Here is a 27,451-nt window from a genome sequence, read left to right as displayed (position 1 = left end):
CTGTAGAATTATCTGCTAGTTCACTGATTTTCTCTTTAACTGTGTTTAATTTGATATGTAATCCATTTACTGCATTTCTATATTAATTTATCAATTATTTTTTATCTTTTTCAAATCTTTTTTTTTATTTTAGAGACTCTAAATATAGTTATATTTTGTGTCTTATAGTCCTAATATCTGTATCTTGCAGGTTGGTTTCTACTGTCTGTTTTCCTGCTGGTTTTCACTAATTGTGACTCATTTCCTTGTGTGTTTAGTTTTTGGGCTTTTTTTTTTTGTCTATGAACTGTTAATTTTTAAAAAAAATCATTTTTGTGGGAATTATATAAAACCTGGGATAAATGTAGAATTTCATCAAAGAGGATTTCTGCTTGCTTTACCAATTGTCTGGGAGAGCTACCAAGCTGATACTACTTTAGATTCAACTGAGTTTCTTTTGGACCACACAGAAAGTGGGAATTTGAACTTCACACACACATAAGGATTAGCTTATGATAACTGATTTATCATAAGCGTCAAATGTGCAAATTTGCCTCTGCTCAGGGGGGTTTTATGTCTTACTAATTCTTTTTATTTTTTCAATCAAATGAGCAATACTTTTATTTTGTTTATTTTTTCATAGAGGCCTACTTGGAGTATAAAAAAAATACTCGTATACTTTTCTCACACTTTCCTATTTCTTACCTACTTTCCTCGACTAAGCCTTTGTGCTACTCATCATACGTACTGCAAAAGCTTATTAACTGGGTTCAGCAGCTCCCTTTGTGCTTTAGCAGTATGAATGCATTATGCAGAAAAATCTTTAAACTATTTTCGTCATGGCATAATCCCCAATTCTATATCAGCCTCATATTCAGGGCTGTCCTTTAACTTTTTTATTAACTTCAACTTATTTCCCTTTCTTCCAACCCCCTACCCCATACTCTAAATAATTCTATCCACTTCTCATTTTAAGACATAATTTTTAAATTAGCTACCCCTGTGCTTCTTCATTCACCTAGTCAGAAATGTCTTCTTTCTATGCCCTTATTTTAATTAAAATTTCTTTTATTGTCGTAAGAAGACATGAGAGCTACCATCTTAACAAATTAATAAGTACACAATAATGTTCACTATAGGCACAGTCTTGTTTATTCTTAAAGTGTGGATGTAACCCTTTGGGGTCCCAACTTTCCACAGGAGTCTCCTATTATAAACCCACTCTGGGCAGGCCCTGGGTTATAGCCCTTGCTCCCTGCACGCCATGCTGTCAGAATAGGAGCCGAAGGGATTCAGAGCTCGGTGAAGGCCCTCAGGGCAAAGGCAGCTTTGGCACTTCCTCACTTCCCAGGGTTTTCAATTACTGCAGGTACAGAGCTACTTTTTTTTCACATCAGTTCTGTGATACTTCTCTATATATTCAAAACAAATAACTCTTGTTTCTGTCAGGACAATCAGTCAGATTGTGTAATCTACTATATTGTCAGAACCTAAAGTTTGATTTATTTTTTCATTCCTTGACTCACCAAAGTTTTGTTAGACAGCTCCAGTGTATCAGACACCGTGCCAGTTACAGAGCTGCAGACAAAAACCAAATGGTCTCCAATCTCAAGAGCTCAGTGTACCATGGGACAGACACGCACGCGAGAAACCATTCTGGCAGGCATGCTCCAATTTTTCAGAAATGAAAATAAATGAAGAGAACTAACAGTCATTTAGCATATGAACCAGACACATCTCATGCAGCCACAAACAGCACTGGGAATTCAGTGGTATCCTTGTTTGCACATGAAAGTAAGTACATTTTCTGAGGTGACAGGATTAGTACAGCTAGTGCTCAACTTATGACCACGATTGGTTCCAACAGATCGGTTGTAACACGATTTGGTCGTAAGTTGAGTAGGCTATATGTACAGTACTGTGAAATGATGTTATAAAAATCTTTAAGTCATATTTTATAATTTTTTTCATTATTGTTATATATCATAATTTTCTTTGTTTATTTTATGCCATTTGTGTCACCTCTACACCATTTTGTTTCTTTTTTTTTTTTTTGTATTTTTCTGAAGTTGGAAACGGGGAGGCAGGCAGACAGACTCCCGCATGCGCCCAACCGGGACCCACCCGGCACGCCCACCAGGGGGCAACGCTCTGCCCATTCGGGGCATCACTCTGCCACAATCAGAGCCATTCTAGTGCCTGAGGCAGAGGCCACAGAGCCATCCTCAGCGCCCGGGCCAACTTTGCTCCAATGGAGCCTTGGCTGCAGGAGGGGAAGAGAGAGATAGAGAGGAAGAAGAGGGGGAGGGGGGAGGGGTGGAGAAGCAGAAGGGCTCTTCTCCTGTGTGCCCTGGCTGGGAATCGAACCCGGGACTCCCACATGCCAGGCCAACACTCTACCACTGAGCCAACTGGCCAGGGCCCACCATTTTGTTTCTTATTTTTACATTTGTCAGGTTTAAGTAAAACACTGTATTATCAGTATAACTGGTTTAATATTTGCAAAGACAATTTCCTCTTGGTAGACATCTTGGGAGAGGTTTGATGAAAAATATCCAAGACACAAAACACAAATTGCTGTACCGAGTCTGGGATAATAGTTGAAATGGTGCACACAGTGATGGTAGTGCTGCTGGAAGCTGGTCCGCACCCAGCTGGGCAACGCTTGTGCTGGCAGACGCGGAGCAGTCGTGGCTAGCAATTATGGTCGTAAAGTCAAATGGTCGTAAAGTCGAATGGTCGTAAGTTGCATAGGTTGTAAGTCAATCAATATTTGTACATAGTGGTCTTGGGTCCCAGAAAGGCTCACCTCTAAAGCCTAATATGGAAACCTGGTTCTTCAGTTGTTAAGTGTCATGGAAAGTGAGGTGTAAGGACCTGAGGTCCCTGGAGAGTGGGACAGAGGTCAGTGAGGCCTCAGAAGTGACTTTTGAAATGGATCTGAAACAGAGGTGGATTAAGATTGGTTGAGGCCCCAGGCACAGAAGGAAATATTGAGTCCCTTACATTAGAAAAAAGTGTGCAGTTGGTGTTTTGCGGGGCCCTTCAGAAGTCGGGGCCCACAGCGAGGTCCCAGTGCATCCACTGTTAATTCGCCTCTGGTCTGAAAGGATTACTAGGACCACCACAGGTAGAGAATGAGCATACAGGCATTTCAGACAGAAGAAACCATGCAAACTTACAGGAGCACTGCAGCACACACCATCGTCAGTAAACCCATAGCAGAGCAGAGAGCACGCAGGGAAGGGGTGCGTGGCAGGGAGGAGGTCAACTAGCCTGGAGGGGCCTTGAGTCCCATCACCACGAATTTATTCTTCCTATAACTCTGATTGTAACACTTAATGAAATGTCAGTGGTTCGCTCTGGCTTATCGGGCTGGAGTGGACGTCTGTTTTCTTAGTCAATCCAATGTTTACTTTTTTTCTGATAACAGCCCTCTTTTTTTCCTTGGGAAATCTTTCAATCTGGTATTTTGTAGTTTTTCTAGAACCGACTCCATCCCCAGCTTCAGGGGTGAGTTTATGACCCAAGCTGGGTCAACCAGAGCATTATACGCCCCATTTATAATGACTATTTCAGGGGTGGCGTGTGACCTGAACAGAGCCAATAAAACTCAGATCTGGGCCTTTTAACTGTTGAGGATACAACAATTTCTAGTTTTCCTCTGGGGTTCCTAAAAGCACAGGGGCTAAGCCTGTCCCTGCTAGCTGCCATCTTACCTCCACAAGGGTACAAGTGCTCTAAATATTGAGCTGGCCCAAAGGGGGGCAAAGCCAGGAGTAGGAAAAGTAATACTGAGTCCTAGTAATATTGTTTGTGTCCCTGGATCCAGCCACACCCACACTTTCTACTAGGCGAGCCTCCTTTTCTTTTTTGCTTAAGCTAGTATGGTTTGATTCCTATTACTTGCAGTCATGACTAACACAAAGGCAAAATACAACCTAAGTGAAGTCACGTATTGACATCCTACTAATATACATCATCAGTGTGTCAATTACTTGGGCCTACAAAGACACCCAACAGAATCTAGTAGATTAAAAAGAAGGGAATAAACATTTGCTGAGTACTTATTATGTGACATACCTTCCAATTTAGTCTTCAAAAAACCCCTGTGAGGCCCATATGATGAGCCCTTTTTATATGGAGAGAAATTGAGCTGCAGGAATATGTAGCTACCACCTGGCTAATAAGTATTAGAATCTCCACTGAACTCAGTTCTTCTGCTTCTAAATCCAGTGCTCTTTCCACGACTGCTCAGTTGCCTCACTGGGGCAAGTCACTTGGTACCTAACAGATATTCAACAAATATCTATATAATTAAATCTTGGCAATGCACAGTTTAAAAATAATTTTATAACAGTGAAGAGAACCCGGAAGAAACGCAACTTACATTGGCCTTGGAAGTGCCTGGCCCGGTCGTCCGGGCAGGCCCCAGTCTGGATGTTGTCAGTCACTGCATCCTGCTTTCTGGCCAGCATGTCCTTCGTATGCCTGTGAACTTTTGTCCCTGGGACTTTTCCGGGTGTCTCTTCACCGGCCCCCGTCTAAACACGTGCGCCAGGGAGAGAACGGCAGGGCTGTGACTTAATTGTTTAGTTCTTTGTTAACTCGTGTTCTTTATTCATTCCTCACGGACAGCAATTATTTATGATTTTGTTTAACACTGTCTTACTAGACTCTAAGTTCCATGAGGACTCACACCACGTCTTTTGTTCACTTTTGAATGGCCACTGAGTTCTTGGCACGGAGGCGGGCCAGAGCTGCTAATTAGAATTTAATGAAGCACTGACACCCCATTAGGAAAATATCATTAGGACTCTTGGTAAAGAGTTGAAAAGGTTAAATAACTGGCTCCTGGTTGCACAGCTAGTAACACACTGAGGGAGGACTTGACCAGACCCCCCTGCTCTTGACCACTAAGCGATGCTTTGTTCCTTTTGCCTGACGTTTCATCTTTCCACACACCATTCTTCTGTGCCTCCTCAACTCCTTCCAGCATCTGTTAAACACTCACTGAAGGTGAGACAACACACGAAGTGAGGTGCAATGATCACGGTGGCTTACGTGCGTGGAAACGATACATGAACATAATTAAGGTATAATGTAGTGAGTTTTTTTTACAACAGTATTGCTCACTGAGATGGAAACAGAGAGGAGAAGGTCAAATTTCTTGGCTAAGAGACTGGGTTAGGGAAGACTTCAAAGACAGGTTTTTATTAAACTGTGTTTTAAGATGTATGTAAGAGATTGATTGAGGGGCTAAAGGAATGCCTGGCAGATAATCAACACGGGGTATTTGCAGAAGCATTAGTGTCCTCATGAGGGCAGTATGGACGCTACCGATGAGGGCGGAGTTGAAGGACCAGGGCAAAAGGACAGGGGAAGGAAGACGGGAAGTGAGACTCAAAAGACAAGATAGAATGAAGCTGAGTTATGAAGGGTCTGGCAGCCAAGGCACAGAGGATGGGCTTCGTCTCACAGAGGATTGCTGTCTGTGAGGAATGAATAAAGAACACGAGTTAAAGAAGAACTAAACAGTTAAGTCACAGTTACAACAAGCAGGGCAGGGAAGAAAACTGTTCAGATTTGCATTTCAGAAAGCTCTAGGTAGACTGACAGGAAGAGACACCAGCGACAGAGGAAAATTAGAACATTTCTGGGCATCTAAAGGTTTTCTAACTATCACACAGCACAGGAAAGGGAATCACTGCCCCTCTGCCTACAAGTAGACATCAGGGTTGACTATGATACATTTGAAAGTACTTGGAAAAACCTAAAGTAACCAATAGATATAAGGCGTGGAATTTCCTGAGTTCTTGGTGGGATCTGAGCAAACTAAGAGGAGAATAAGGGGAAGGGCATTCTTTTTAGTCTTATAGCCAAGAATGTCTTTTCAGTGGGAAGTGACAAGAAAGTAATGAGGTCAGTGTTTCCCACAAGTACAGTGTCTGCCTTCTTTCAGTGTATCCCATAATAATACAGTACATGAGGTTCTCTCAGGGCTGTCCTTGGGGATGCTTCCTAGAGTCAGTGTGAGTCACAGTGGATAATGTATCTGCTGATTTATGTTTGTATTTAACCCTGAAGAGTGCTGCCCTGCTAGACTGCACACCATATTTGTCTAACACATTCCAAATAACTTTTCTTTCTTTTTTTTTTTTTTTTACAGAGACAGAGAGAGAGTCAGAGAGAGGGACAGATAGGGACAGACAGGAACAAAGAGAGATGAGAAGCATCAATCATTAGTTGGGAATAGCCCTGGGAAATCTATTCTTTAAGCATCCAACCACACTGCTTTGGAGGGAATAGTGTCAATTGGATATCAATACATACATATATAGTATTTACTATTAATAAAAATATCAATCAATGAATTAATTGACAATAATACATTTCATTTTTATGCTTAAGGCTTACAAAGTGCTTTCATGTACATTATTTTATCATCATGATTGAGGATAGGAATAAAGATGGTAATTGGGTGGCATTATTTATGCTCATTTTAGAGATGAGATGACTGAATTCAGAGACTAAGTCATTCTCTAAGTGGGGCTTTGGTGCACAGAACCCTCCCTCCAGGGCTGTGCAGGTGCAGGGTTGGGACCTGAATGTCTCTGTATTTTGCCCATGGGCACTTTGCTGAACTCACACCAGTCCCAGCCCTGCTTCTAAGGCCTGCTTCATGGCTTATAAGTGGGAAATCCAAGGCTAGTGCTCAGTGTCATTGTCACATTCATGCCTTTCATAAAATGCCCTTAAAGCCCACAGCATATTCTGATCTTGTCTCTCTGGAAAGCTGCATGTTCACCCTCTAAAGCAGCGGTTCTCAACCTGTGGGTTGCGACCCCAGCGGGGGTCGAACGACCAAAACACAGGGGTCGCCTAAAGCCATCGGAAGGGGTCGCCTAAAGCCATCGGAAAATACATATTTATTATGTATTTTAATAGTTTGAGAACAGCTGCTCTAAAGCTACCCCATGAACTGACTCTATTACATGGCGGAGCCATACTCTTTGGTTGTGAAGCCCAGAATGCAGATACCTCAAGAAAATGATGGTTGGAACATAGAGCCTTTTCTGTTTCTTGAAGTTCCAATTTCCATGGCTCTTTTTCCACCACTTTTTTATCTTCATCCTCACGTTTAGGGCTGAAAAGTAAAGGTTAGATTGTTTAGATAATAGTGTATCACTCAAGCCTAAAGGAAATGAATGGGAAAAATGAATTCAAACAGATATAAAATCCACCCCCCCTTTTTTTAGAAGAAGGAGACCAGGATAGAGAGGTTCTCTGAGTTTCTGCTGCTCCAATCATTGCCAGAGTGAATTCCTGCTCAAAATCTCCTAACGACTCCCCATTGCCAATAGGATCAAATATGTCTCATCGTGATCTGCCCCCTGCCCCCATCACCCTCTGCTCCATCCCTGCACTCTGTTCCCGTCTAGACTCCGATACTCCCCAAACCTACCATCGGGCAGCTCTCCCTTTTCCTTTCCATTTCCTTTGTCAGACACCCTTCCACAGCTTCCATTGCTGATATACAGCATCCTTCTCAATATGCCTCAGTCATCTTACTTCAGAAAATCTTTCCCTAATTCTCCTGAGCAGTCATCCCTTCTTATCCGCTCTAACACTTTGTCCTTCTGTCTTGTATTATAATGTACTGCCTAGGGACCTGCCCCCAATCCCTCTATGTTGCCTCGTCAATGAATTAAAATCATGTTACAAAGAGGCAGAACACATATTTGTGGTGTATCCCCAGTCGTGCTGTGTAATCCATCTTCCTGTCCCCGGGCCTTGTCCAGGAGCTCCTACACAGCTGGGTTTCCATAAATAACTCTCACATTTAATTGAATATGGTGACTTACAGGAATAATATTATAGAAGGAGAGGATACACTATCTCTGCTTTGGAACTCTTTTGGGTTTCTCCCTGACCTAGAATAAAGCCTACGTTTGTGCTGTCCAATACAGTGGCCACGGCCCACGTGTGGTACTGCACACGTGAAATGCGTCTAGTCCAAACTGAGCTGTGAGTGTAAACTGCATCAGGCTTTTGAAGACCTGGTATACAGAAAAAGGATATAAATACCTTGGTAATAGTTTTTTATAATGATTACATGTAGAAATAATGTTTTGGATATATTGGAGAAATGAAATACATTATTAAGATTAATTTCAACTTTTTTTTTCTTTCTACCTTTTAAAATATGGCTGGTAGAAAAAATTGAAATGATGTGGTATACAGATATTTTGATTGGATAGAACAGTCTAAATAGTGAAGTGGGAGCTTGGGCCCTCCCGGACCCAGCTCTGCACACTCCCCAGCTCTGCTCTGGCCGCAGGCGATGCCCAAGCCCTTCGTAAACTCTTTGTGGATCCTGGACCAGCCTACTGCTCAACACTCTGCCTTCCACCTTTCCTTGTGCCCGGGACTTGCATGCCGCCACTTTCACCTGGCCAGTTCCTACATGTCTTTCAAGACTCGGCTCAGCAGTCACTCTTCAGGGAAGCATGCCTGGAGCCTCACCTCTGTGCTGTTACAACTTCCATAGCAGTGACGATATTCTGTTGTCACTTCCTATTTACGCTGTCGTATCCCCTACAATGAAAGCCCCACCCCCAACCATTCTAGCATGCACTCTCATCTTGAACCAAGGCTAGAAAATATATTGTTCCTTTTTGTACCTCAGAAGCTAGGAGTGTCTGAACAGCATAAAAGGTCAAGAAATGCTGAACTGAAAAATTTGTCACTGGACTTGTGCCTACCCTGCGTCCACACTGTGCTAGGTGCTAAGGGGAACTATGGGGCTCCTGAGCTGAGTCAGGCTCTCCCCATAATCCAGCGTTGTGACGTCAGCCAGGACATTTTGATACTTGCTTCTTCAGAGCTCACCAACCATGTTTATTTGAGTGCATTAAAAATAACTCAAGGGGGAGCATGAGTCTGAGAGGCAGGCAGGACCACGGCGATATGCCAATGCCCTGCTCTGGGTCTGGAAGCATGAGAGGTGCCAGGGATGCCAAGAATGAGAAAACATGGCCCTGCCCTCAAGGAGCTCACAGACAAGAGTAGGGAGAGGGTGCGAATGAACTGGCATGTTAACAAACACAATGCGGTGAATTAGTGCAACATGTGAGCACCTTACAGTGGTACCACAGGCAGGGACTGGTTACTCTCCCTGAAGGAGGGGAATCAAGGAAGGCTTCATATAGGAGGGGACATTTGATGGTCAGTAGGAGTGTACCAGATCATTAAGTTGGGTGAGTTACTTAAATGAGCAAAGGCAAAGAGACTTGAAACAACATGGTGCGTTTTGAAAAATTTTAAGTTCTTGGGCATTCCGGTGATTGTGATGCCTGTTGGATTGTGTGACACTTCCTCTAATCCAGAAGTCCCTGAAGGTAGTGGCTTGACCTCTGTCACTGCTACAGTCCCAGTGGCTTGCAAATGGCTCACACATGCTGGGGGCTCAGGATGTGTTCGCTGACTGAGAGCAGTGTGGGCTGGAACATGGCAAGAAACGGACCCCTGAGCACCTTCTCTGCACCAGGTATCTCGCGAGGCATGGGGTGCTGACCCAGGCCCAGCCCTGGGGTCACAGCTGGCCATCATGTTGTCAGTGGGGCAGTGCCTGGATTAATCCTTTCCTTTTGAAGATGAAACTCACCTAAGTTCTTGGTGGAACAAACTCTTCCAAGGCTGAAAGTAAAGAGGAAAATGGTCATTTCCATCAATCTACCCTAATCAATGAGGTCTCCGCTTGATTACAGCTCATTAGAGACTAGACAATAAGGTAAAGTGGGTAAGATCTCAGTACAAGCAAATGTAGACATTGACAGAAGAACATTCCATGACCCGTTGCCCATGGAGCTGCAGGTCAATCTGCAAAAAAAATGGGCATTTCCACAGTCATGTTGTATGCCAGAGGGAATGCACGATTTCACTTAGGAAAACAAACTATTTTTTGCATACCTTCCCTGAATGCATCTGTAGGATAGAAAACTTTTTTATGACAGTGACAGAGAGAGACACAGATAGAGACAGACAAGAAGGGAGAGAGATGAGAATCATCAATTCTTTGTTGCGGCTCCTTCGTTGTTCACTGATTGCTTTCTCATATGTGCCTTGACCAAGGGGCTCCAGCAGACCGAGTGACCCCTTGCTCAAGCCAGTGACCTTGAGTTCAAGCCAGAGACCATGGAGTCATGTCTATGATCCCACGCTCACGCCAGCGACCCCACACTCAAGCTGGTGAGCCCATGCTCAAGCCAGATGAACTTGCATTCAAGCTGGTGACCTTGGGGTTTCAAACCTGGGTACTCTGCATCCCAGTCTGATGCTCTATTCATTGTGCCACCACCTGGTCAGTCTAGAAAACTGTTAAATCATATGAGGAAGTATGAATTTGTGATATTGAGTATTTCAGTGGCCAAACTGGCAAGTGTGCCCATCATGCTGGGAGCTCTTCCTTACTGATCATGCACCTTCTGATTAAAAATCAGCTCTCCTGCCATCTGGGTTTGACTTCAGTAAAATTATGCCCCAGTGATGACAACATAGCCTCTCATGTATTTAGTAATCATGTAGTTGATGCCATTCAGTACTTGGAATCTAGTCAAGAATGCTGAAGCAAACAGGAACTACCTCAGCATCCAACACGCTGCCTCCCAGTCCAGGCCTAATGGCTCAGAGGCTCGCCTTGCAGGACAGCCCCTCAGGCCTTCATTCAGGGATGCCTGGTTTCTATTTTCTGTATAACAGAATTAGCATCATGTGGATGGTAGCACTGGTAGGACAAGTCAGATGGACCTTGTCTGAGATCTCTGCTACGTCATTTACAGGTTATGGAAGCCCCTCTGGGCCATTAGTTCTCACCTGCAAAGTGGAAGCAGTGTAGCAGCTCCCTGGGTAACACTGAGGACTAAGTGGTACCATGTATGCCCAAGTGCCTGGCACACAACAGGGAACTGGTATATGTATCAGTGACCACGCAAGAGACTCACCAATAGACACAAAGATACTGAGAAGAGAATGAAATGACAGTTGTCAGAAAACAATTAGAGCAAACACACTTGTGATGGTTTGGTGTGAAGGCAACTAGCTCTGAGCACCTACGAGGGCCCAAAAGCATCTCACAAAGAAGAGCATGGACTGTGTCCACTCTTGTGGGTCAGTCATCAAGAAATGGTGACATCAGCTTCAGCCACCAAGAGGAAAAATACTGAGACAAACGTACCACATGTCTGAAGGCTAGAAGATTAAAAATGATAAATACTTTCAAGCTTTTTTATTTTGCATTAGATACAATTTGGTCATTTGAGAATTCACTTGTACAGAAAAGTTTATTATTTGCTGATGTTGCCAGGTAAGTGAAGCATTTTAATAGAATGTTTCTGCACTCATCAGTAGGAATAATAATCATTTATAGTTTTCTAGCTATAAAGTGCATCCACAAGTGAGCAATCCTTTCCAGTAAGCATAAGAAAACTGGAGCAGCCCTGGCTGGGTAGCTCAGTTGGTTAAAATGTCATCCCGATAATGCCAAGGTTGCAGGTTCGATCCCCAGTCAGGCACATACAAGAATCATTCAACAAATGCATAAATAGGTGGAACAACAAGTCAATGTCTTTCTCTCTCTCCCTTTCTCTTGCTCTCTAAAATCAATCAATCAATAATTTAAAAAAAGTTTATAAAGAAAACTGGAGCGGAAAGTGAAAGGATCTAGACTAAAGGTTGCCAGAGAGAAATGAGGAGAACCCTAACTGACGCAGCCACAACATCAGGTAAGTGCCTACTGTGTGCCAGGTGCAGCGCTGGCTGCTCAGCTCCTTCATCTGACTCAGTTCTCCCAGAAATTCAGTGATACAAGGACTGACCCCTTCTGTATTGAGTACCTACTACTTCAGGGGTAGTAACCACAAGGCATATGCTTCTTGTCCCCTTGGAGAACACACCATTTTACAGATGACGCAACAGAAGCTCAGAGGTAAACGGCATGAAACAGATGCCAGGCACTTTCTATTAAACTGTTTACCTGAATTTGCCTTATATTCAATCTCAATATGAATCCAGATGTGCGTATTTCTGTTATCTCTGTTTGGCAGGTGAGGAAATAGAGGTTCAAGGTTACATAGCAGCAGCTGGGACGGAGGCCAGTGATTCTGCTTGGGCTCTAATTGAGTTGCTACATTGCCCCCAAGGACTCAGCTAGCACGGTGCCTACCAGGAGCCCAGAAAATGTGTCTTCAAGGGAGTGGTCACTCCTGTGATAGCACAGGATATATAAATTTGTCTTGTGCCAAAGAACTCTTGCCTCTGAAGAGACAGATAATACAGGCCAGTTGGTGTTGGCAGCGTAGACAAGGGGCCAGGAACGAACTAGGGTTATCTTTTCCACCATCCCATCACATTTCCTGTCCCTGACGTTCCAGGGCTCAAGCTTTAGCATCTTATCAGTTGGAGTCTGGAAAGCCTCAGAAATTGGGGGGAAACAGAAAACAAAGAACTTTACTCCCCCATAAAAGAAACTACTTTAGAATCATCTCTGCACACCACCTGTTTTAGCTGAAAAGTTGTGAATAAAGAGGCAACAATACCTTTTGGAGTTCTTCAATTCTAACTTCGTAAGTTGCTAAAATAAAGATGAAAAAAATTATTTCAGGGCAGTTTCTCATCATACCACTTTCTCACAGTAAATCAATTATGAAAGATTGAAAGATTGCAGAGTTGTTTTCTTAACCTTCACAGCATCGATCTGTGTGAGGCTTCGTGCAGGTGGTTGGGAGGCTCTCAGCTCACTGATTAGAGGGTTACTTTCCATAGGGACTTCCAGGATGGAAAGAAAGTACAGTCAATGAAAACGTGAAACAACTTTGAGTTTCCTGGTTTGGTAAACATATTCCTTTCCACAACTGAGAGAAAGCACCGAAATTTAGCAGTCGCACTCAGAGGCAAACTGGAAAGGGAAAGGAAAGAAAAAAAGGCCAGAAAAAAAAAAAATCTAAATCCCACTTCAACAAAATGAAGCCCATAGTATGTCTGAAAGTGTTTTCTTCCGTGAATGTTTGGTTTTCCTAGTACAGCTTAAAAAGAAAAGACTGACCACCAAGTCAGGCTTGAATACCTTTTGATTTTTTTTTTCAATAGTTCTGTGGATTTATTTATTTATTTATTTATTTATTTAGACTATTAAATTTAACAGGGTAACATTGGTCAACTACTGTACATAGATTTAGAGGAAAAATCTCCACATTACTTTGACAGTTGATTATGTTGTATATACATCACCCAAAGTAAAATCATCCTTCTTCACCCTGTATTTAATGACATGATGCCAACCTACCAAGCAGGAGTAGTGGCAAGAATGTGGATTGAAAGCCCAATCCCGACACTACTGGTAGGTTCGTAGTTAGATTACTTCATTTCTTTGAACCTCAGCTTGCTCACCTGTGAAATGGGATCAGCTGGTACCTGCCATACATAGGTAACGGGGAGATGGGAAAAGATAGTGTAAGAAAGAGAATGTACCTCGCAGATCACCGCTGTATAGAAAGTAATGTTTTTTTGAAAAAATTGGTAATTTAATTTTTCTTTGCTTAGAAGTTATCTATAAAAGTTTTCCTCTACTGTTAATAAATATGCATCATAATAAGTAGGACCTCCCCTCTCTGTTTCTTTTCTCTCTCTTGCTGCTAGAGTCCTGAAGCTTTAGTTTAGAAAACTGACCTAACAACCTATTGCATTCTTAAGCCAATATTACTCTAAACAGACAATTCATTTAAAGTAAATGAAATCCTAGGTTTTCCTTAGGAAATACCCAAATGTGATTTGACACACAGACCTAAACTTCTGTGTGGTTGATTAATAATTCATACATCAACTTGGGTGATTGTACACTGTTATGTTCACTGGTTTTTGAATTAAAACATTTTATTCTGCTATTAACTTGCTTTAAAAACTTAGTTTAACTATTATTACATTTAAAAATGCCACCTATGATACAGATAAACTCATCCATTCAAAGAATGAATATTTTTTCCAATGGAAAAAAAGATAATCATCTCTTCCTTTCTCTCTCCAATTTGTTTAACATATATGTATATATTTAAAGAATTAACAACTCATGATTTCTTTTTTTTTTTTTTTTCATTTTTCTGAAGCTGGAAACAGGGAGAGACAGCCAGACAGACTCCCGCATGCGCCCAACCGGGATCCACCCGGCACGCCCACCAGGGGCGACGCTCTGCTCACCAGGGGGCGATGCTCTGCCCATCCTGGGCGTCGCCATGTTGCGACCAGAGCCACTCTAGCGCCTGGGGCAGAGGCCACAGAGCCATCCCCAGCGCCCGGGCCATCTTTGCTCCAACGGAGCCTTGGCTGCGGGAGGGGAAGAGAGAGACAGAGAGGGAAAGCGCGGCGGAGGGGTGGAGAAGCAAATGGGCGCTTCTCCTGTGTGCCCTGGCCGGAATCGAACCCGGGTCCTCCGCACGCTAGGCCGACGCTCTACCGCTGAGCCAACCGGCCAGGGCCACAACTCATGATTTCTTGACTTCTCCTTGCCACTGGGTGTGGGAGATACTATTATTCTGTCTTAGAAACAAACACCTTACTTGACAAGGCTGGTAAACAAGGATAATACACACACAGTTAATAATACATTCATTATTTGATGCTTTTCTTTTTCCTAACAAAGTGGAGGTTCTCTAATGGTAAGTTCTGGAATCAGAACTTGCTCCCAAGGTAGGGATAGAAAGTACAAAGGGCTGTACCCCAGAAGGTCATGAAGGGACTAGGAATGATAGTAAGAGTATGCAACTGCAGGATTGCAGCCCTCGCTCGCTTTTCCCATGAGTTAGAGAACTCTCTCCACTGAACAGCTTTATCCCAGCGGGGAGACAAGGACAAATACCGCCAGATGACTCTCAGCACCCCTCCAGCTGCTGGGGTCAGAACAGGGCCACATCCAGGGGGGGCATTCAAATAACTTAACAGCCAGTTCTCTGCCCTAATGACCATTTTAAGTATTAAAAAAGATATACCAAAAGGTAGTTTATTATTTCATGCATTCAATACTTTAAGAACAATAAAAGAGGTACACAAAACTAGATTGTTATAAGAAAGAGTTTGAAAATATTAAGGAAAAAGGATTGAATAATACCTGACCAAAAAAAACAAAAACCAACAAAACTTATTTAAGATATTTCCATATTGCTTCTTGATTGGCGTCCTCATTTGCAATATTTTTCACTATGGACAGAACGAACATTACTACGGGCACTTAGAATATGCTGTAGTGCGGATGGACGTCAAAAAAGAGTAAGGAATGTAAATCTGTGATCTCCACATTGGGCGTCTGCCCAGGTGCCCACCTTAGAGAGAACCCTGATTACAAGTGCCATTTTAATAACCAGTTTGCCAAATTCAACAAAAAATTAGGTATCGGTTCTGCTGAACCGGTGTGAATTGGCTGAATCCCCCACTGGCCAGGTCTTTCAGGCCCTCAGCTCCACATACCAACTCCTTGTGGGACCTTGGAAAAGTCTCTTCCCTCATTTACACCTGGAGGTGAGACGATTATTCCTAATGTTATATAAACAATAACTGATTTATATTGGGTGAGTTGTGATAGAGTGTGCCTTTTAAAGGATTGTTTCATTTTTTTCTAAGTTGTCAAATTTATATGTCAAGTTTTTCATAACATTCCCTTATTTTCCCTTTGATGCTGCAGGGTTTGTAATCATCTCTCTTCCCTCCCTGTTATTTATTGTTAGTTTGAGTTTCTTCCTTTGTATCTCTGTCAGTCTTGCTAAAGGTTTGTTCATTTTATTGATCATTTCAAAGAACAAGCATTTGGTTTCATTGATTTTTCTCAATCATTTTGCTTTTTCAATATCATTTCTTTCTGTTAATATCTTTATTAATTTCCTTCCATTTGCTTTGTATTTATTTTGCTCTTTTTTAAATTTTCTTAAGGTGGGATATTAGATCTGAGGCCTTTCCTCTTTTCTAATGTAAGCATGTAAAGCTACAAACTTCCCTCTCAGGGCTGCGTAAGCTGTGTCCCACAGATTTTGGTATGCAGTATTTTCAATTTAATTCAGTGGATGTATCTGTTTTGATTTCCTTCAAGGCTTACTCTTCGACCCATGGGTTATTTAAAAATGTGTTATTTCATTTCTAAGTGTTTGGAGAGGTTCCTGCTATCTCTTGGTTACTGATTTCTAGCTGCCAGATGTGGAAAATTTCCAGTAACCATTTCTTCAAGTATTATATCAGTAGGGTAGTCTTTCTCTCTTCTTTCCAGGACACCGGTTTCAGACTTCTTCTACCATCCCACAAATAACTTGAAGCTCTGTTCACTGTATCTTTCACTCTGTTTTCTCTTATTGTTCAGACTGGGCATTTGTTGTTTCATTCAAGGTCACTGATAACATCTGTTCCCTGTATATTGCTGTTGGGCCCATCCACTGAGCTTTTAATTTTTCTTGTTATATTTTTTAGTTCTAAAATTTTCATTTGGTTTTTCTTTAATTTCTCTTTATATACATTCTATTTCTTCAGTAAGTCTTTTTTCCCCCATTTGTTTCAACCATGTTCGTGATTGCTCAGAGAAATATTTTAACAACTGCCTAAAAGTCTTTGCCAGAAAATTATAATACTCCAATCATCTCAATGTTGGGATCTATTGATCATCTCTTTCTATTCAAGTTGAGACTTTCTTGGTTCCTGGTATGATGAGTTTTTCCAGTAGTTTTTCAACCCCTTATTTCCTGGGAGAAGGGAGGGAAATATCTAGTCCCCTAAGTAGATATTCTATAGACAAATGACTTCTTTTTCCCGAGAGTTGGGCTACTTGTCTATATAATAAGGAGCTGGATCGGATGACCTCTTTCTCACCCTCCTTTCAGGGAAGCAAACCCTCCTCAGAGGAGAAGCAGCATAAAGTGGTGGAAAGAGCGTGGGTCTCGGAGGCAGTCTGAGCCCACTTCACAGTATAGCTCTACCCTACCTCACATCAGCGACCTTGTGTAACTCTGTCTCTGAGCTGGAGTTCCCTGTCCCTTAAAGCGGGTTAAAAGCACTTTCTCAGCCGGGAGTAACACAGAGGACCAGGAGCTCAGTAAACACTACTGTTTATTCTGGCATAAATATTTATGCCTTTTTGTTTTGTTTTGTTTTTAGAGAATCAGCTGATCCTATAGACACAACAAAGACATAAAAACCTGTAGAAATGTGATGAGCCCTGGATTCTTCATCGTCTTACCTGACAGGGCCTCTTTTACTTTCCACAGAAAAGTCTAAACTTTTGGGGCAATACCAGGGGCAGGAAGACTTAGCTCTGAGACAGTGGTCAGATCCAATGAATCCTGTGCTCCTATTCAGGCTAAACACAGGGACCTAATTCTCCCTGTCCACACATGGAGTCACCCGGGGACTTAAAAAAAAAAAAAAGACATCATAAGAAGAGAGATGAAGTTTCTATAGGAGGACAAGGAAGAAAAAGAAATTGCCATATCTGGATTTTTCCCTCCCACATAGCAAGAGAAGGCAAAGCATCTCAGGAGATCGGGAAAGGGGAGACCAGATGCGGACAGAGAAAAGGCAGCACTAGGAGTCATGAGATAGCACTGATGCCCTACTGGATGGATTTATGTTCTAAGAGACTAGCTGAGGGGGGAGAAAGAAATGAGAAGGTAAAGCAGCACAGCGGTGAATGCTTAAACTTATAGTGAACTGGGGAAAGGACCATTTTTGGTACATTTCCATTCCACCCAGGGTACAACATTAATTGGCCAGGCAGACTTACAATTAGCCATTTCTTCCATGAAGCACCAGTTAATGGACTTGCCAGAGTGTCTCAGATAGGAAATTGTTGCCTCATAATGATGTGGTTCTTCAAATTCAGCACTGAGAAGCATGGAGAAGAAAAAAGGTTAGTTAAAATGTTTCTTTAAAAATATTATAAACCATTTTGTATTTTTTTTTTCTCACATTAGAGAGGTAATGTAAGTATGTCTGGCTAATTGGTAACCTCAGCAGATGTGTTAGGCACACCTCCCTTACTCTAAAAAAAGAAATTCTGGATAAAATATAAAAATGCAGAAATTATAAAAAGAACACACAACTTGTCTAGAAATCAATAAGGTAAAAATTCCTCTGTGCTAGACATAAAGAGGAATCTCACAATTAAAGATGTAAATGAGAACGGCAGCCAAGGGACTCAGAAGAAAACTGGAGCCAGATAAAGAAAGACCTTAGTAACCAGTCAGTGGGGAATTTAATGCTGGAGTCAGAAGTTAAGTCTGAGCCACAGGCCTCATCTGAATGGGAAGCTGAAGCTGAGCCATTAGCAAAGAGTCCCTAGTCACAAAATGCCATCCCATCTGTAAACAAATTCTAAAAAAAAATCTGTGCTTTCTTCCAGGGACTGAGCAGGGAAGACTGCTCTCTGGCTATGGCCATTAGAGCTGCAAAGGAGTCACCAGGAACAATTAGAACCTTGAAAACCTACCATCGAAGTGCAGGTGTGGGTTCTAAATGCAATTTCTCCATGTATTTCAGAGACAAAAGCCGAAGGAGTGCTTGAAACCCAACCCTCCCCTCTTCTAAAGCAAATCTGAAATCATTAAATAAACATGCATCTACAACCTTTGACAGCTACGGTTTCTAAAAGAAATAATTCCCACTCAAAACAAGCTCAGAGTACACAACCGCACATCCCACAAGGAGACGAGCCACCATAGCTAGTCAGAAGATATAACTCATGGGAGAATGAAGTAACAGGATGATACTGTTCAAAGAAATAAAGTGAGAAATAAAAGCCATTAGAAACTGTGAAAAAAGAACATGTGGTTTAGGAGAGAGGAGAAAGAAGCTATAGAAATCATAATATAGTTCTTGAAATACAAAAACTTAATTATAGGTTAAAAAGTAGACTGGATGCAACAGAAGAGAGAATTGGAGAATCTGATAGATAGGAGGAAGTTACATGGAAGGTAGCACAGACAGATTACGAGATGGAAAATGTCAGAGGAAAAGTTCATCGTAGGGAGGATGGAATGAGAAGGTCCAACATATATGTGCATGTGTGCTCTAAAAAGAAAAAAGAAAGATGATGTGAAGAAGTCAATAACCAAATAATAGCTAAGGACGTTCTAAAATCGAAAAGGGCCATAACCCATCTATTGAAGCAACTTTAACAGTAAGAAATAGTGATAAGTCTGCACTTACACTTATGTAGTAAATTAGCATAAGACAAAAAATTTTTAAAAGCTGTGAGAGAAAAGACAGGAACAGCAGACCATCAATGGACTTCTCAGTATCAACTATTGATGGTGGGATTATAGATAAGATCTTAAAGCAATGAGCAGATAGCTGCCAATATAAATTTCTTTTTAGCTAAATTATGATTCAAGGGTGAGGGACAAACAAAGATGTTTTCAGAATACAAGTACCTGTACCTGGATTTACCGTTCACAGATCCCTGAAACTGCACTAGAAATGAAGTAAAATATATAAGACATGGTGATCAAAGAAATTAATAGAGGTATTGGTTAACTTAAATAAATCATAAATGTAAAAAATGACTAATTTGTAAAATTTGAAGAACAAAATAGAATTAAAATCAGTGATAGAGTCGCCTGACCTGTGGTGGCGCAGTGGATAAAGCATTGACCTGGAATGCTGAAGTCACTGGTTCAATACCCTGCACTTGCCTGGTCTAAGGCACATATGGGAGTTGAAGCTTCCTGCTCCTCCCCCCTTTCTCTCTCTTTCTCTCTCTCTCCTCTCTAAAATAAATAAATTTAAAAAATTAATAAAAAAATCAGTGATAGAGCCTCAACTCAGTGTTGAGTCCCAGGTTCGATTCCCTGTTGGGACACAAAGAAGAAGCGACCATCTGCTTCTCCTCCCTTCCCCCTCCCCTTTCTCTCTCCCTCTCTTTTCACCTCCCGTATCCATGCTCAATTGATTTGAGTGCCCTGGCCCCGGGTGCTGAGGATGGTTCTGTGGAGCCTCCTCCTCAGGTGCTAAAAATAGCCTGGTTGTAAGCATAGGCCCAGATGGGCAGAACATCAACTCCAGACAGGGGTCATTGGGTGGATCCTGGTCTGGGCACATGTGGGAGTCTCTCTATCTCCCCTCCTCTCACTTAAAAAATTGAAAATAATAATAATAATATGGAAGATGGTAAGAGAAGTTATGAGACTTATTCTCAGGTCTTTGTTTTGTTTAGGAGCAGAATAGAGATTTTGGTTAAAATCAGACCTAATTGTAGATAATCAAAATTCAACTGTAACCACTAAAAAGGATTGAAATAGACTAACTTCCCAACTGGTAGAAGAAAAATACATAAGAAAGCTTAAATATTTAAGAAGAAGATAGAAAATGAAGAAAAAAATACAAGTAAAAATGTTTCATAGTAAATTTAAAACAAAATACAATGGGAAAAAGTTGAAATAGATCGAGAAATACAAAAAATGCACAGAAATTAACCTATTCTGCCCTGGCCGGTTGGCTCAGCGGTAGAGCGTCAGCCTGGCATGCGGGGGAGCCGGGTTCGATTCCCGGCCAGGGCACACAGGAGAAGCGCCTATTTGCTTCTCCACCCCCCTCTCCTTCCTCTCTGTCTCTCTCTTCCCCTCCCACAGCCAAGGCTCCATTGGAGCAAAGATGGCCCAGGCGCTGGGGATGGCTCCTTGGCCTCTGCCCCAGGCACTGGAGTGGCTCTGGTCGCGGCAGAGCGACGCCCCGGAGGGGCAGAGCATCGCCCCCTGGTGGGCAGAGCATCGCCCCTGGTGGGCGTGCCGGGTGGATCCCGGTCGGGCGCATGCGGGAGTCTGTCTGTCTCTCCCCGTTTCCAGCTTCAGACAAATACAAAAAAAAAAAAAGAAATTAACCTATTCCAATAAAATAGAGGATATCTGGCTGGATGTTTTCAAACCCCAGCTAATGCTGCTAAAACATGTTCAACAAATGGAAGCTCCAACCCTGACAGATGGGAAAAGGAGGCAAGCCTAGTACGATCCGAGGAAAGCGTAGGTGGTATATTACTATCAGATCACACTTGAGCACACCTGTTCAGAAAATGAGAAGAGGTGTACTCTCTCTCTCTCTCTCTCTCTCTCTGCAGGTAAAAAAGAGGCCTAAAATGGAGATAGCTTTAGACTTTCAGAAATCTATGAAAATGTGGATCAGAGTTAATATATAAACTCTGTTGGGCCCCTGCAATAGAAAGACAAATAAACCCATAGAAAATTAGACAAAAGGATATAGTATACATCACAGAAACAAATGACTGAATAGCTTGTAATATAAGTAAACTCACAACCTCATAGTAAACAGGAAAATAGGAATCAAAAAATTTGATTCACGCCCTTCAGTTTAGCAAGAATCTTAAGTTTGGAAAAACACCTAATTTAGCAAGAATATGGAAAACAGGAACTCTTCATACTGGTTTGAGAATATGAATTGGCACAACTATTTGGACGCTATTTTTTTCAGTATCTAGTAACACTAAAATTGTTTAATATTGTTCAGCACTTCTCACTCTAAGTAAAAATAGAGAAACTTGCTCTGTTCACTGCAGCATCACTTGAAAGGGTGAAAGTTTAAAACAACCTTAATGTTCCTCATTAAGGAAATACATGGACAAATTGTGATATGTTTAGATAAAGAAATACAGACAATGTGTAAATATAATGAATAAACTAGACTTATATGCATTAACATATAATATAAAAACACAGCTTTGGGGAAAAACCTAAGTTGCAGAGGGATAAAGTAGAATTCCATTTACACAAAAATGTAAAATACTGTCTAACAGATGTATGAACTTGTAGCTAAAGTAGAAGAAATACCCTAAATGGGTACACTGCTGCACTCATAATTGGGGTTGCCTCTGGGAGGGGAGGAAGAAATGGGACTGGGGAGTAAAATGAAGGACTTAAACTGTATTCATAACAAATGCAAAATAACTATTTTACACCAGATGTGAATAATAGGGAGAAGGAAAATTACCCACCACTCTCTCACCTTAACACAAGTGAGGTCTTAGTATTTTGATGTTCGTTCTGATTTTTAAAATTTTTTATTTTTGCATTTATAGGTAGATCCATATAAACTGCTCACAAAAATTAGGGGATATTTCAAAATGAATATGAAGCGATAAAATATCCCGATTTTTGTGAGCAGTACTTGTTATAGACAATGAAAAGGTTGGAGTTCTCACATTTTGTTTATTCTCCCCATTTATTATTATATCATAAGTACATTTCACCCAATTGTTTTCCCTCCTTTGGCCATTTTAGATAGTTTCAGATCTATTTTTTTTTCATGGCCTCTGTAGTATTTTAAATATGTATGAATAGTTCATTTAGCTGAGAAGAAAAAATAATATACTAATGCATCATTAATGTCTCCTTTCTATTTTGTTCCCCTCCACCCTGCATGAAATAATCAAGAGAAATTTTCTTAAATTATAGACTATGCCATGTATCTCATGCTCCAGTGGCCTAACAATCTCATCAGGTCTATGGTAAATTAACTTTATTAATAAGAAACAACTTGTGGATAAATTGAAAGAAGCTGTCTAATCAATTTCTTACACTACTTTTGTCAGAAATGAATAAATACTGAACTTCAGATGACCAGAAAGAATTTCACCCAAATGTGAAAAATAGCATCTTCAGATCAATTGCCTTCACGGAAAGGCAGTCACAGGATTGATGTAAAAAGGGAAAGAAGATATTGTGGATATTTAAACCTCTCTTTTTGCTACCTGAGAATGTCTTTTATCTTTTTCTTTTTTCTGGTCCATTTAAACTAGATCTGAGATATGGCTTGATTTAATGCAGGGTGGGTTGATACAAAGGACTTGGATTTCAGGAAAGAAATAACTCTATGAATTAAATATATATCTATGCTTCAATTTCTTTGTCTCCACATTTCTTTTTTGCCTCCACATTTCTTAAAGTCTACTGTCTGTCTCCAGGACGGTAGACAGTATTGGGAGGCAGCACAGAATTATAGACAGACTTGAAGCTTGGAGTCAGAAAGATATGAACTTGAATCCCAGCTCTTCTACTTTCTAATTATAAAGTGTTGGATAATCCTTATTTTTATTATTATTATTATTATATTGAGAGGCCAACAAGTCTGTGGAATCTCCTTCTCAGGAGAGGAGAAGGCAACCCTGACTATTGAGAAAAGGACCCAGGGTCTTTTACAGTGACAAGAGAACAGATGGAATGACCCCTGGTGTCTCCTCATGGCCATGGAACAAGGATGGTGGATGGGCAGAGAAAGTGGAGCAGTTGGGTCCCAAATGCCCTGTGACTGGGTTCTGTTAGCCAGAGCATTGCCAAGTTGGCAGGAGGCAAACAGCCACTTCCAAGCTGGTCCTGGGCCCCTCTGCCCGCCTCTGAGGCCCCTCCCCTCTGCCCTCTGCCCTCTGCCCTCTCCCCTCTCCCCTCTCCCCTCTCCCCTCTCGCCTCTGCCCTGAGCCTTCCCTATGTCTCACCGGCCCTTGGCTCTGCTCCGTGCCTAATCAAACAGCCCCAAATGCTGAAAACTCAGTGTTTATTTTATTTTATTCTTTTACACACTCGCATAATTCCCCGACAAACCACGCCAGGTGTTGGGCTTTTTGTTTGGTTTTATTTTGTTGCATTTAGGGAAAAAGAGAGAGAGAGAGCAGAGAGAAGAGAGAAGGACTAACACAAACCACCTAACCCTAGAAGTTGTCTTAGGCCAGGCAGTGGGCTCAGGTTTCCTGCCTGAGGAGAAGTCTGTGGGAGTTGTGGGGGCCTCACTACTAGGCTCAGGAATGAGTGAGAAAGGGAAGAAAGCCATCTGGGTCAGAAAAGATAATGAATTAGAACCATGTGATAGCAATGGATGAATAATAAAGAGCATTTCTTGTGCACCTAATACATGCCAAGCCCTGTGCTTGTGTATGTATTCTGTTACCTAATTTTGCAACCATTTTGCTTTCTTTTTTCTCTTTTTCTTATAAATGTGGATTCTGAGCCTCATAGAAGTCAAGTGATTTGCTCAGAGACACATGACCTGAAAGTGGCTAGCCCAGTTCCCCTTGCTAAAAGACCTGTAGTTTCCCTGAGAGAACTATGTTGCCCTGAGTTTGCATGTGCTGTTTAATCTGCCTAGCAATGCTTTTTTTCTCTGACCCTTCTCTTATCATCCTTCAAAATGCCTACAAGAAGTTTTACTCAGCTACCTTCACATCAGCCTTGGGACCTTATGTAGAGTGTACTTGTCACTGGCCTGCGATTGTCCCTCCCACTATGATGTGAACCCCAAGGGCAAGGACTGTTCTTCACCATGGACATTCTTATTTGATGTTTCCTGAACTAAAGCCTAAGGCTGCCAGGACTGTACCTTTTATAAGTCCTTTAAGCTCATTCAAATGATGTTCCAAGTTACTGTCACTCCCCACCCAGACCAAGATCATTGTTTTCATTAGAAGACCAAAAATCAGTGGACCAGACCAGGGTCCTAGAGATCATTAAAGTTTGTATACTTTCTGTTATTCTTTATCAGGAAAAAACTATTCTTCCACCTGCACTGCTCCTGTATCAGTGACAAGTAATAGAAGACCAACTTAAAACAGCTCAGATAGCAGGGTGGTTCACTATCTCCTGTATCGAGGACTGAGGTAGGAATGATCCAGTCACTTCACAACCACATCAGGTTCCTATATTTTCATTCTGTCATCCCCAGTGTGTTGGTTACTACCTTCATGACCACAAGATGGCCGCAGAAGCTCCAGGCATTACATTATCACCAACCAAGTCCAGCAACAAGTTCAACTGTCTCTTTTAAAGAGTTAACTGGTAAAAGTGCTCAATTTTGTGTTATGTATATTTCACCATAATTAAAAAAAAATTAAAAGCTAACTGGATCACATATTTACCAATAAACTAACCATAGACGAGAGGGATGCTGCCACTAACATTAGCTTAGACCAGTCAGGATTCACCTGCATTTTGTGGGGGAGGGTGTTCACAGATAAAAGCACAACTCCGCAGCACTGAAGAAGGGAAATAGGCTTCCGGGTAGGCAACCAACAGCGCTTCTGATCATCACTGTTACTCAGAGAAAAGCGGACTTTGCTATTGTCCATTTCTCACAAACTCCCCTACGAGGAGTGTCTGTGGTCCTATTGTTCTCGGAGGTCTTGTGGTTGTCTCTTTTATGGAGGCAACAGGGGATAGTAGTGGTCAAGTGCATGGAAACTGGAGTTAGCCCTGTCTGAGCTCAAAACTCATCTCTGCCACTGACAAGCTCAATGTCTTTGGGTAAGTCATTTCGCCTCAGTTTCCTCATCTGTAAAATGGATATAGTAACAATATCTGCCCTCCTACTGTTCGTATGAGTATAACATAGGTAATGCATTTGAAGAGCTTAAGGCAGTGCTAGGAATTATAGTGAGTACTTAGTACATGCTGCTTAATTTGCTATAATTTTTTCCTTTCATTCCTTTACTGTTCACAGAGTGCTATTGTATCCCAGGGAGCAGGCAGGGAATAGAGGAGAAAATGAATGTCACACTGTCTGTTTGCCTAAGGAGCTCCTGGCCCAGTGGAAGAGCAGACCCCGAGACAAGACCAATGAGGGAGGTGACAACACAAAGGAAGAGGCGATCACGGCTCCTCCAGGGAGTCGGAGAAATTCTCCAAAGAGATACTTGAAAGACTTGTTGGCATTTTCCAGGTGCACGAAATGAAAAAGGTATTCCAGGCAGAGGGAATGACATGTGCAAAGGCCCAGAGGCCTGATGCCTCATGGGGCCCTTAGGTCTTTAAGTAGCTCTGGTCTCACGGCTCCTCAAAGGAGTCGGAGAAATTCATCTCTTCTTCCCTGGACTGGGATTTATACTATCAGCTCCCCTGGTTCTCAGGCTTTGGGACCCAGACTAAATGACAACACCAGCTCTCTTGGGTTTCCAGTTTGCAGAGGGCAGATCATGGGATCTCTCAACCCCCATTATCATGTGAGTTCATGGCTCATAATTAGCATATATTATATAGATAATATATATTATACATAATGAAAGTTATGTATTTATGTATCTGTACGTACATGTGTATATATATGCATGTATGTGTATATATATGCATGTATGTGTATATAAATATATAAAGATGTATATATATACAGAAAGAGGTGTATATATAAATGTGGCAATTCATCAAGTATTTAGGACAATGCTTGTCACTTGTGGAATTATAGATATTTCAGTCCCTACTGCAACCCTAGTAGGTGAGATTTATTAATATTATCATTCTCCAGGTGAGGAAATGGGAGCCCCAGACATATTAAATATATTTGCTAAGATCACAGTCAGTGTGTAGAGCTTCAAATATGAATCTAAAGCTACCTGACCCCAAAGTCTATGCTCTTAAACTCTTATAACACACTACCTAGACCTTCTAATTTTTAAATAATGCTATGTCAGTCAAGTTAAACAAATTTCAATTAGTATATGGTAAGAAAGAAGTATTAGACTCCCTGCTTTTAAAAAATTATAATTTAGAGAGGTAAAATACCCCTAAGAAACTAAAAAATAACATAAAATAAACTTCATAATTGAGTCACAAGCTGAATACCACCTAAGTCCATTTTATTATTCAGCCAACATTTGCTAAACTATTATTACATGCTACACCACTCCATCCACACCCTAGTACTGTACACTCAAATCATGTCAAATTACATATGGATGTGTCCTGCCTCTGCTTTTGTATGTATGGTTCCTCCACTCAAAAATCCTTCCATCAATGTCCTCTTTACAAACTTCTGTGTATTATTTAAACTGTTAATTAAGTGTCATTCTCTCTGATTCTTCTATAAGCTATTCTCCACATAGCAGCCAGGCTAATTTAGACCTTGTCACAATCTGGCTTAAGACTCTCCAAAAGTTTTCTATGGTTCTTAATTAGAAAGAAGGAAACTATAGTAAAACCCTCAGATACTTTACCTTGATGATCTCGCTCCTAGGAACCTCTCTGAACTCCTGTCCTAATATTCCTTTCTTCCCTCATTACACTCAAACCACACTGCCCTTGCTCCTGTTTGCAAGGATGCCACACTCTCTCTGACCTGGAGTGCTTTGCAAATGCTGTTTCTGCTGCTTGGAATGCTCTCTGGACGGCCAGCTCCTACTCAACCAGCAGGTCTCACTTTAATGTTACCTTTAGGAAAGTCTTTCTTATGCTACCTTTTCCACACAGCCCACCTCCCCTCTATTTCTATCCACCACAATCCTCTGCTTTAGAATATTCTTGATAATTGTCACCGTTTTAAAATTATATCATTACATTTATTAGTTTAATTTTGTCTCTCCTGCTCTGGGATCACTGCTGGGTCTCCAGTGACTAATACAGTACCTGGCACACTATAGACTCCCAGCTGTCTGTATTCCCCTATGATTCTCACAGAAACACTCTAC

The 27,451-nt window shown here is 41.5% G+C and overlaps 1 protein-coding gene across 3 annotated transcripts in view; it reads right to left on the bottom strand.

Annotated features, from left to right (window-relative positions):
- The window catches only part of FYB2 (FYN binding protein 2), a 122,294-nt gene that overhangs the window by 36,831 nt on the left and 58,012 nt on the right, over positions 1-27,451 (bottom strand). For all 3 annotated transcript variants that reach the window (XM_066269080.1, XM_066269081.1, XM_066269082.1), the window contains exons 5-9: positions 17,786-17,886; positions 12,576-12,610; positions 9,647-9,678; positions 7,021-7,126; positions 4,370-4,523 (exon numbers count right to left, since the gene is read on the bottom strand). In XM_066269080.1, coding sequence (XP_066125177.1) covers positions 4,370-4,523; positions 7,021-7,126; positions 9,647-9,678; positions 12,576-12,610; positions 17,786-17,886 — 428 coding nt within the window. The remainder of the gene's footprint in view (positions 1-4,369; positions 4,524-7,020; positions 7,127-9,646; positions 9,679-12,575; positions 12,611-17,785; positions 17,887-27,451) is intronic.

The sequence above is a fragment of the Saccopteryx bilineata genome, chromosome 3 (genome assembly GCF_036850765.1).
Source record: "Saccopteryx bilineata isolate mSacBil1 chromosome 3, mSacBil1_pri_phased_curated, whole genome shotgun sequence".
Classification (NCBI taxonomy): Eukaryota; Metazoa; Chordata; class Mammalia; order Chiroptera; family Emballonuridae; genus Saccopteryx; species Saccopteryx bilineata.
This window is presented reverse-complemented; position numbering and strand designations above follow the sequence as displayed.